General features: G+C 44.1%; 1 protein-coding gene across 1 annotated transcript in view; it reads right to left on the reverse strand.

The window, feature by feature from the left end:
• LCMT1 (leucine carboxyl methyltransferase 1) overlaps nucleotides 1–11700 on the reverse strand; it is a 29874-nt gene extending 18174 nt beyond the window's left edge. The window contains exons 1-2 of the mRNA XM_010002601.1: nucleotides 11640–11700; nucleotides 11306–11393 (exon numbers count right to left, since the gene is read on the reverse strand). Coding sequence (XP_010000903.1) covers nucleotides 11306–11393; nucleotides 11640–11700 — 149 coding nt within the window. The remainder of the gene's footprint in view (nucleotides 1–11305; nucleotides 11394–11639) is intronic.
• Nucleotides 11701–11997: the final 297 nt, after the last annotated feature.

Raw genomic sequence — 11997 nt, forward strand, 5'->3', positions numbered from 1 at the left:
GGGGTCCCTGCCGCCCCCCCAAGCCCCCCAGAGCTATTTGCATCGTGCGTTTCCTGTCTGGGGTTTGGGGACTTTCGTTTCCTTTCATGCTGGGTTACTTGAGCTGCTGCTCAGCCTCTCTCGCCTTCACGAAGCCGTCAGAGGGTGCATCCCCTGTGACTCAGTTGTAACAAAACCACCGGCAGGTGTGTCGGTCTCGGCGCCCGGGCCCGGGAAGGGCTGCAGCCCGTGGGAACCACCCTGCCCTGCCCGCAGCTCTGCCCTCTGCTGCAAACGGGACTGTGACTTCCCTGCCTGTGCGGTGGAGTTCTGCTTCTCCCCCCAGGGACTTAACCTGAAAGCAGGTACTTCTGCTGAAAGAGCAAACTTTCCCATTATCCGAGTTTGTTCTCTCACGGCCTCCACTCCGGTCAAGTCGCTCAGTACAACGTTTATTTTTCCTGGGACCTGCACACACACACCAGCTCAAGTGTGTCAGGCAGTACTGGCCAAGCAGGGGATTCTTCATAGGGTGTTTGTTTTGCTGTAAAAGAGAGTGACTACCAAACCAATCATGTGCCCTTTAATTCTCATTTCATATAAATTAATGGAATGGGTTTTTATATATTGCTGGAGTGATCATTAGCATTCCCTCCTTGCATGCCTTGGGCCCACGGCTCCAAATCCCAAGTGGAATTTCAAGTAATCTCTGTTGTACTGAATCGGATAAACATCTCTGGCTGCTTTCTGCTCTAAGGGGAAAATCAGAATTAAATCAGGAGAGCTGTTTGTAGTTGTGTGTTGGGAGGCTCTGGGTGACCTTTGGCTGGTGGCTCTCAGGGTGGGGTTGTCTCTGGGCAGGGTCCTTGCTCATGCTCTTCTCCAGGTACTCACTGGTGCCTTGGCAGCCCGGGGCTGGAGCAGTGAATTTTTTCCAGTTTCATTAAAATACAGACAAGTATCTGTAATTGTTTTTCATTAAAAACTGTTTAAAGTTACATCGACTCATTTACTTGTTTTTAGAAGCTTAATATTAATAGTTAGTTTCAATTAAACTCTTATTTCTTTCCTGTTGCAGTTGGGATTAAATAGAAGTTCATCCTGATTGGTTCTGTTCCTACTTACAGAGTGTTTTTAATAATAAACTACTTGAAGTTAGTTGTATGAATTCTCCACCCAAGAACATACAGACTTTTCTTTTAATTGAGTAAAGATGAGAAAACTCTGAAGTGTGAGGGTAACCATAACATTTAGATTAGTTGCCTTTTTCTCATAAATTCTTTTCTCATGTTTGTAAGTGCCTTGAATGATCCACAGTGGCCCTTTTAGGGGCTGGTTTGTGGGGTCCTGGTAGCATAAGGTGGTACTTTTTCATTGCTGATCTTAGCATTTGTGTCTTTCCAAGTTAAAGAAAAATTGAATTGGAATAATTTTCATTGCTTGAGGTCAGCATTAATCCTGATGGAACTCAGGAAACTTAGTTTCTGAACGTGGTTTGGGGATGGAAGGGAAAGAAACACAACATGGGAGGTTTGTGTTGGCTTCTGCCATGTGTGACCACCTGTACTCACAGGAGCTCTAACAGTGGAGGCTCAAGGAAGGTATTTTTACATTTCCCAGTGCAGTGTATTCATGTGCACATTTTTTTTTGCTGATTAGCATTTGTGTCTTTCCAAGTTAAAGAAAAATTGAATTGGAATAATTTTCATTGCTTGAGGTCAGCATTAATCCTGATGGAACTCAGGAAACTTAGTTTCTGAACGTGGTTTGGGGATGGAAGGGAAAGAAACACAACATGGGAGGTTTGTGTTGGCTTCTGCCATGTGTGACCACCTGTACTCACAGGAGCTCTAACAGTGGAGGCTCAAGGAAGGTATTTTTACATTTCCCAGTGCAGTGTATTCATGTGCACATTTTTTTTTTAAGTTTGTTTTTTTTTTTGACTCATCATTGCAATCCTTGATCTGGCTTTCAGATGTTGCATGTAAGGAGGTGTTAGATACTCACTTAGATCAAAACAGCATTTTAAATAGCAACTGCTTTCGAGGCCGAGCAGAGCCCAGGGCCTGGGGAAGGCTCTGAGCTGATAGTCGGAGACTATTTCTGGAAAGGCTTTTGCACCTCCTGCAGCTGGGGGGATGAGGGGGGTGTCTCAGCCCTGCAGCTCCACACCAGTGCTGCTCAGAGCAGCTAGTGGGCAGGGGAGACGTGGCTCATGCTGCAGTGTTAGTAAAAGCTAATGCGAAAAACACTTGGTTTCAACAGGTGTCAAATGTGCTATTAAAATTAATTGGTGAATAATTAATATTTCTAGCCTCCTAACATTTCGTGCACTAGCCAAGCAGACAGGTCTTGTTTCATTTCCCAAAGTAAAATCACTTGGTAGTGAAAGATTTGTGACTGGTTTCACTTGCAAATATATGGGCTGTGGTTTTCAAATTTCAGGCAGTGCTGCTTTCTGAGCACTCTGGAGCTCATGGAAGTTGTGGGAGGTGTGACAGTCATTCAGCGGGATCAGTCAGGCAGTGTTAGCAGAAGCAAGTGTTTTTTTATTATGCCTGGACAGGATGAGGAGTCAAATCCTGTGTCAAAAGGGCTCTTCTGAGTATGTGAATGCCTTGAAGGGGCTGTGGTTGGTATTTCAAGACCCTGCACACTGCTGGCAGATCTCGCAGGTGAGTGAGCAGCTCCACAGGAGCTGCAGTATTTGGAGGAGCAGTCTGGGGGTCTGTGCTGAGGGGTCACATCCCTCCCTCTCTGCCAGCTCCCCTGAGGTGGGCTGCCTACTGCTGTTTACTTTCTGAGGCATCAACCCTTCTGGGTCATCTGCTGCTCTGTAGGGTGATCTATAACTGGCTGCTGCTTTTCATGGTGTTCCCTTAGGCAGAGGTATTTTCTACCGATTTTCTTTTCGCTCAGTCAGAGGTTTTTTTTAACAAAGCTGAAAGGTGGGGAGGTGAGGAGAACAGGGACAGTCTGGTGAGGTCAGCAAACCCTGGCTGTTGATTTTCTTTTCACTCATTCAGAGTATTTTTTTTAACAAAGCTAAAAGGTGGGGAGGTGAGGAGAACAGGCACAGTCTGGTGAGGTCAGCAAACCCTGGCTGTGCATCAGTGATGTGTCTTACCATGGTTTTGTTCTCTTTAACGAAGGGACGTTTCACTCTCCAGTAGTTCAGGATTGATCCTGGTCATCTTGCTGTAGGTGGGAATGGTGCTGCCTTTCTGACAGCCAGCTTCCCAAGGTTGGTATCCTTGGCCTTGTACCACAAATATGTGACATGACCAGAGAAGTAACTACTTAGAATGAAAAATAAGAGCTTCATTAAAGCAGAGGAATGGCATGTATGGGAAGCCTATGAGTCTGCAAGGATGGTATTTTACAGAATTATGAAATATATGTAGGAAACTAATTAAAGATGGGATTAGCTGTGTGGAACAGGATTCCACAGTAATTAATAGATGTCCTTCAATATTTAGCAGCAATTACCTTGTGGATGTTGTTGGATGCCTTAAGACAAGCATTCACTCTGCCACTGAGTACTTTTTATCTATTTAACAGATTTGTTGTAAGTTTTGCAGATCTGCAAGCAAGCATTCCTGATGAGCAGAACAGCCCAAGCTCTGGTTAATCTGTGAAGTAAAATATCAATTATTTGTCTGTATAAACCTGGAGGAAGAGGGGCAATGAAACAACACATCTCGTGTTCATAAAAAAAAAGGGGCAGTTCCAGCCCTGGTCCCTGTGCTTGTGTCTGCTGGTGTCAGGGAGAACTGGCTGCTTTGGAGACACCATCTGAGCCTGGGCCAGGTGACTGGGACAACCTCTGGTTGGGAGGTGGCATCTGAACTCTCCCAGAGTAGCCTTATGTAGAGGCAGATGGACTGTGAAGCTCAGTGTGTGGTGCTTTTCATGCCACTGGGAAGGATCTCACATTGAGTCAGATAATTCCCAAGAAGCAGGGCCAGGGTGTGCAGAGGACCTGAGGCTTCCCAGGGTCCCACACGAGCTGAATGAGTGTGTTGGGATAAACTGGTGTCTTGACCATGGCCGATCCCTAGCATAGCTAATCCCACAACATAACCATTCCAAAGTTGGCTTTTTTTTTTTTGAGCTATATCCAAACTCCAGCACAAACAATTGGAAACAGCTTGGAAATTTGAGTTAGGCTCAAACAATTAAGCAGGAGAGAGAGTGGGGAAGATAAGAACTGGACTTCCTGATTTTCAGGTGGCCTGTAAGTCCTTAGAGGCTGTGCTGAGCTTGCTTTGAGTGGAGTTGATGTAGTAATTCCTCTAAATCTTCATCTGTCTTGAGGATCAAGGCTTATGCCCATAGTTCTGTGCCACACACACATTTCATTTGTGCTTCCCCTGGGTCCAGTGCCTTGACAAATGGAAGTTGTGGCTACAGTAGGTACGTGTGGTCTCTCACATTGGAAGAGGTGAGGGACTGCCTGCCTGCTGGTGCCTTTCCTTGGGATGCTCCATCAGCAGATTCTCCTTCTAGCCACTCAGCTGCATGTTAAATTAAAAGGATTATATTGTGTATGATGTCAACAAAGATAATTCTTCAGATATTTGCAAGTGCTTGTCTTAGTGTTCATATCCCTTTCTAAATTACAAAGGGAGACAGATTTTGATTAGAAGCTGGGGAAGTATTCTGCTTTATACTTGCAGTCATCTCTAATGAAAATAAATGTTCAGAGCTATTGTCATTGAAGGCTTTCAAATGATACACTAATAAGCATTTGAACTACATAGCTAAGTAATTCATGTGAGGAATGAGCCCACAGAGGTGTTTGTATCATGCTGTTTACTTGCAGAAAAACAGGTTGGTAATTAATGGCACTTGTTAGACTGTCTAACAATTTTATGTGAGTTAGGCTTTCCTGCCTCTGGGGACACAGCTACTCATGTTTTTCCCAGCAGTTTCTTTTTTCATTTTTTAGGTGCAAACACCAGAGTACCAGGCAGATTAAAAATTACTCTGGCCAAGTGGTCTGGAAAGTGTAGGTCTGGTGAAGTTACCCAACATCAGGACTGGATATACTTACTGGGAGAGATACTCTATCTGCCCTTAGGCTGTTACAGTAATTTAAACCAGGGAAGAGCAGATCTGACTAATTAGAAATCTGGGAGACACCACAAACCACCTTAGAGAGATCTTTTTTCATGCAAGAAGCTAACTTACTATAGCTTGTTTTCTGGTTTTCTACTATTTAAATACAGATTCCTGTATACAAATAGGTTTTCCAGGCCCTGTACACATGACACTTCTGTGACTCAACAGGACTATTTGAACCTATCTTTTAATAGCTCATGCCCTGCATAGAAGCTACCGTACTAAACTATATTTAGTGTTTCTTCAAGCCACTTGGCAGTCTGGGTCCTCAGTGGGAATTTGTGTTCTTGTAACATATTTATTACATTAAAGCAAGTTGTGTTAAAATGCCTATTATTGAATAAGTGTGAGGAGGTACTAACATGCAGCCAATAGAACATGGACCCTGCAATGCTATTTAATAGCAAAGAAACACTTTAATGTTTTTTTTTATGGTTCCTGTGTTGAAGAAAAAATAGAACTGAGTATGACCCCAGTAATTGAAAATTTCTGGCTCACCCAAACATGCTTCTAAAAAAAGCAAAAAATTATAAGCGTTATTTGCTTGATGGTGGTGTTGTCATTGGTGAAGATACTTGAAGAAGTGGTAAACAACATTGAAATATGTTCATGTTTATGGTCAGGGTGAGAACCTGCTTTGTGGTTGGTCTTTTAGGTTGGCATTTGTCTGCATCTGAGCACTCAGATAAAGAAAAATCTCCTTTCAGTGTTTATAATAGTTATCTGAAGCATTTCCTGTTTATCTCCAGTGAAGTTTGAGGTCTCTTTAATTAGAAAATTGACTTAGATCTTTCTGGATGGAAGATGAATTCAGTGATGGGTTTAAAGACTCTGAGCAGATTGAATTAGGAAGACCTGTGTTCCTGAGCAAGTGCAGGCTTTTGGACTTCGTGTGACTGTCAAGAAATGAAATAAAATGCCTGTGAGTGCTGAAGCCCTGGTGTTCTGCTAGAGAAGGGAATGTGTCACCTAAACATCTGTTTGTTGGTAGCTTGGCTGCTGAACAGGCAGATCAGAGTGTCCATCAGCTCCCCAGGGCCGGGAGCAGCAGCTCTGGGTTGGACTGCATGGGCTGTGCACAGCTCCTGCCACTGCCAGGCTGGGCAGAGCTGCTCAGCTCTGCAAAATGGTGTTTTCATCTGGGAGGTGAGCAAGGCAAGAAGGAGCAGTTGCCTGCTTAGCCCCCACAGATCAACTGAGTTTCTTGGTAGCTGTGTATTTATCTATTTCCTGCACCCTTTGGGGAAAGCTGACATAATCTGACACGTTGTGCAGCACAAGAGTCTGATTTTTCTACCAGTACAAACTTCCAGTTACAGAAAAACATGCAGCTGTTATGTTTTCAGTTTGGGGCTGGTTCTCTTGGTAGGACTTGGCACTCTGGGTGTATTTGTGGCTGCCATTAGTGCAGCAGCAAATGGAGCAACTTGTGGATCTAAGTTGTGTCCAAACTGTGGGATAGATTCAGTTGTGTGTCTGCTAATCATGTTGATCCATGTACCCCAAGTGGATTCCTAAAGCCAAAGAAAAAAATTACATGACTTTACTCAGGCTGAGGACTTCAGTGCCTTTCTTCAGTTGTTCTGTCTCTGTGAACAGCTTGTGAGCTGTTCAGTCTCTCAGGCTGAGAGCCTGTGGCTGCTGGGGAGAAGGGACATTGGTTAGCTGGAGCCCTTGGTAAGGAGAGACGTTTTCCCTGTGAACAGATGGTCAGAAAATGGAAGACTCTAGTCTGCCCTGCTTTGAGGTGTTCCCTCTAAATTTTGCAAAGGCAGTTAGTTCATCAGTGTCTCTGAATTCCTCAGGGACAAGATGTTTTGTTCATTTATAGTCTTCATCATTAAGAATCCTTAAGTCTAGAAACTCCTAAGAAATTAAGTTGTGTTTTTAAGAAATGTGTTTCTCTGGAGAAGTTGATCACTGTGTCTGATGCTGCCCCCTTACTGCATTGCAGTGTGGTGAGAGCCAGAAAACCACCCTTTCCAGCATTCTAGATTCAAGTGCAGCAGGGAGGAGTGCTCTTACAAAGGCTGCAACAGGTTTTAAAATCAATGAGTAAGTATTTGCTCAGCCCTCGGTTTAAAAAGCCTCATCACTTGTGATGTGATTCCAGACCACATGAAAACCTGGGAATGCCTGAGCTGAGCTGTGTCTGCCTTGCCCAGCATCCAGAGGCAGCTGACACAGGCAGGGTGTGAGGCTGGGAGATCCCTCAGTGGTTCCCACGCCTCTTCTCTCAGCCACCAGCTCCGTCTGTCTCTGGAGCTTCCTGAGCCAGGGGTGGCCTCTACATTGCTGATCTTCTGATCTTCTGTAGCACCAGGCTGGTGTCGGTCTGTGTGTGCTCTGGCTATACCATCATTGCTGAGGCTGAGCTCCACCTTGCCACACAGCTGAAGAGGGTGCTGGAGATGTAGTCTCTTCCCCTGCTGCTCTGAAAGTCCAAATTTTTATAGTTTCAACTATTTGTTTTCACTTCAAGTGAATCATGTAGGAGAGAGACATGTTTCTCTGTGCCTGTGCTGTGTAAGAATGAGCTCCTGGATCTATTACCTTATTTTCCTGAGCAGTCAGTGAGTGCTTCCAGGGTGGGTGAAGCTTCAGTTATTTTGCTTCCCTTTAATAGATGCAGAAAATGCCTTTCAAACTTGAACAAAAATTTCTGGTATTCAGTGGTGAAGAATGACTTGTTTTAGTTGTGCTAGATTTTGTTGACTTGAGGATACCTTAGTGAATTGTTGTGCTTCCCAGTAGAGAGCTGGCTAGAGCCTGTTGGTTAGAAGAACAGAGGTATTCTAGAACTTTGTGGCAAACTTGTGTGTTAACTGCTGAGTGGGCAGTGTGTAAAATACTTGAGATTTTTGTTGCAGAAAAAAAGACATTAAAAGACTCCAAACGCAGGGATTTGGGAAATATTAATTGCCCTTTTGCATGCAGGTCCTCATCCCTTTGGCTCTCTTCACCATGTGGCTGCTTGATGAAGCAGATCAGGAACTGATAAAATACTCCCAATGGACAGACTGACACTGCAGGAGCTGAGGGAACTGGATCATCCCAGGCTTCCTGCTTTGCTGGGGGGTCAGGGCTGCACAGTGAGGGTGAGGGGAGCACCTGCCTCCAGAAAGCGTGGTCTTGTGTTGCCTTAAAATGATGAACAAAATGTAATTTTTCTTTGCAGAGGTTTCTTAGGTGGTTTTACAAGGTCTAGGGCAGGAATTATGATTGTGCCAAACCTGGTTCTTGTCACAGCTCATAACCAGGGCCTGAGTCACCTTCCCCCTTGGACCCATGGGGCTGCCTGGGCAAAACACCACAGGGAAGCAGAGGAGGCTGAAAGTGCAGGAAAGGATGTGTTGTTCTAGGGTGTCAGGTGCATCCAGGTTTTGGTATCTGACATAACAGCAGAGTAGTGAAGGTAAAAATATACTAGGATCTGCTTTAGGGCCAGCTGCTGGGCTGAGCTGCCAGCTCTGCACCTGCACTCCCGGGGGAGTCCAGCCCTTCTGAAATGTATTCATATAAACAAAATCATCTTGATGGTACCCTCTTGGTGGATAAAGCTGTGATTCCTTGATTCCAGCCTGCTCTGATGGTGGTTCTTTTAGAGCAAATAATTTTAATACCAGGTTATGCTCAGAGTCAAAATCCCAAAATAGTAATGATTTAACCTGCTGAAGCAGCTGGGGTGATCTAACAATCTGCTTCAACCTGATGCCGTAATGTGATACACTTGGGATTTATGAAAGCAGATGTATTTCCTAGGTGCTTTCATGGTATTTTTAGGTCCCTTTAATGATAATGGATCAGATGCTGTGATGATGTGACCAGAACTGCTCATTAGAGGTCATTGTATTAGCAAATGGTGAAGTGCTAAATACATACGATCTTCTTAGGATGTGCTTAAATGAAAAGTGTCTCTGTTTGTTAGAAATGTTTTCTAATACTTTCTGCAGTTTCCAGAAAGGTTTTGTAACTTATCAAAAGAAGTAGCTCAATTTTTTTGCTGTTCTACAAGAACTCCAGCCCTCTGTGTTGGGTGGCAGCAATGACTGCCCACATCTGCTGAGGCACAGCTCTGATCCAAAACCTAATGGGAGTTAAATAATGCAAATTAAACTGGGTAAGAATGGCTGAGCTCTGGGGGTTCTGTACCAAGCAGTTGGTGGTGACATATCAGGTGATTTCAGCAGAATGCTGTGCTTCATTACCTCATTTTTTTTTTTTAGAGTTGCTTGATTGTTCTAGGTACCAGCCTTGAAAGCAAAGCTGAATTTGATCCTCACTGACGCTGTCATGCCTAGAGCAGCACTTGATGTCATCTGAAAAAAAACCCAGGGAGCTCTTGAGTATCCTTGTTATCTGCATATTGCTTTGGTGACAGAGTTAAGAACATTTTGGTTAGAAGTTATTGCTTAGGCACAAAATAGTCTTAAAAGCTTTGAGTTTGTAATTGCTCCTCCATGGCTGATAAAACAGGTCAGAATAGTGGAGCATCTTATGCTTGGACAGTCCTGCTGTCTCAACAGGAAATGAGCTTCATAAATATACGCCAGCTGGGTGAGGTCACAAGTTCTTCTCTTAAGTGAGGTGGAGCCTTTTTTTCCTTGACACAGATTGTTTTCTTTTGAAGTTAATTGCATTGCAAAATGACAGGAACATCCTGGAGTGACTGCAGCAGAGTGAATCAAAGAGGCAGGGGATTTGCAAAAAAACAAGTATGCAAAATATCCCAATCAGTTTTAGGTGGGAAGGATCAATAAAAGAGGAGTTTTTTCCTTCTGTCGCATGAGTGATCCTGTGCCAGAAATCACTGAGCTTAAGATTTTTTCATAAGGTGGGTGATTGCTGAGTGCTGTTAATGCTGCTGGAGCTTGCTGCTGGTGGGGTGTATGTACACAGCCTCAGTGGCAGAGGTAAGGCTGCAAAAAACACCCTTAGCCAGTGGCAGCAAAGTGAAGTTACAAGGTTGGCCCTTTTTTAGAGGATAAGGTGCCTTGTGTGCAGATTGGAAGGTCAGTGCTTTGATGGAAGGTGAAGGCTTTGAAAAGTACATCAGCTTATTCAAATGTCACCTTTTTTTTGTGTCTGTGAACTAATTATCAAGCAATCAATAGGAAATGTTAATCCACCTGATGAAAAGTTCTGAGTTCTGTAGAAAATGAAGGGAAGCTAGAAAGGTAGAGTTTTCATACAGAAAAACAAATGTGTGAGCTGAGCTGTTGCAGCCTCTCTTTCAGTTGAACATTGAACTGATTTTTCTCGCTGTGAGCTGATTTAACACAGCTTAAGTGTTTTGGTGTGGTGCTTTTTTTGCAGGAGTGGAACAGCAGGGTAAAGTAATGCTGGTTTTGTAAAGCAGCTCCTGGTGTTTGTGTTGAAGAGCAGGACGGGTTAACAGACCTTGATTAGACTATTAGTCCTGAGGCTCCTGTTTCCTTCTCAACAATCTACTGATAGAGTTAACTTTCAGTTTCATGCTAGAGCAGCAAAAAGCCTCATGTGCAGCACATGGCAGGGCAGCTGTGGCGTGGACCTGGACGTCACACACAGTGCTGTGCTCTTGTGTGCACTGTCTCTAAGCAACACAAAAACAGACCCGTCTGCATCCCGCGCCAAGTAGTCCCGTCATGGGTTGGGTGGCTTGTTGCAGGGTAATTGTCAGACTCAGCTCAGAAACTGGCTTTCCTGTTGGTGAAACATAATAAAGGGCTCAGCCATTAATTGTTAATCATGGCTACTGACCAGAAAATCAGTGCAGAGGCTTCAGTGTGCAGTAGCAGTTATGAGGAATAATTCCTATCTTGTCACTAGCCTGGTAGTAGATTTTATGTCACTTCAGGTCCCTGAATACCCATTTACTTTTTTTTTTTCCTGTTATTTCAAAGCCTCCAACTCCTTTTTTCTATCTTAGTTTCTATTCCTACTTCATTGTTCTGCCTTTTCTGTGTTTCCTTGTTTTGCTTTTTGTGTTGATTTAGTTTGGTTCCTTTTCAAAGCCTTTTTCTTGCCAGTTTGTGAATCCCTGACCTTAAAATAGACCTGTCTGGACAGCATATGAAGTTTAAGAACAGCATTACCTTAGGTGAAATATTCAGTATTGGATTAGAGTTTTCTGACACTCAAGGTAATAAAGCTGTAGGGTCCTGCCAAAGTGCAGAAAAGCAAACAAATATGCAGAAAATGCCTTGGATTTTTTTTTTACCAGTTTAGTGTCTTTTGCTCCAGAGGTTTTGTCAGAGATTTGCCTTTGCTGCTTTTAGGAGTCTTCCAGGGATTGACAGTGCAGGACTCTGGTAGAAGAAATCACAGAAGTTAAAACTTTCTAGAGTTTAGTGGGTAGTAGTGTCATGTTTGAAAGTTCAGGATATGTTTGAGAGTTTTTGGTGGGTTTCTGTCCTTTCTCCCCCCCCTCCTCCTTCAGTGTGAAGGAGTTCTCACGTCAGTAGGTGGTTTGGCAAGGGGACTTGTCCTCTCCAAAAACTACAAGCTGCCAAACCCACATGTAGGAAATCCAGGAGCTGTTCCCTTATCCTTACCCAGAAACACCAGCTGCTGCCCAGACTCCAGGGGTACCACTGAATCCCACTCCACAGCCATGCCCTTCTACCAAGCCTTGATCCCCCCTGCCCTACCCTTTATTCCTACCCCTTTGTGCTTGACCTTGTTATCTCAGCAGTGATCTGACCAAAAAATGGGGCTTATTCCAACCCGATCAGTTTTCAGCCATGTCAGTCTTTGGAGCTGTTGACTGGTGGAGATGCTTGTGCTGGGCCCAGGGAACAGCCGAGGGCGGTGGGAGGGAGGACACAACATTTTTCAGCAGCTCTGTCAGCTGATGGTAATGAAATGTTGGCCCCAGGGCACAGTTTTGTGATCATCTTAAACTAATCTTAA

This window comes from Chaetura pelagica, unplaced genomic scaffold, assembly GCF_000747805.2.
Source record: "Chaetura pelagica isolate M959 unplaced genomic scaffold, ChaPel_1.0 scaffold438, whole genome shotgun sequence".
In the NCBI taxonomy this organism is placed as follows: Eukaryota; Metazoa; Chordata; class Aves; order Apodiformes; family Apodidae; genus Chaetura; species Chaetura pelagica.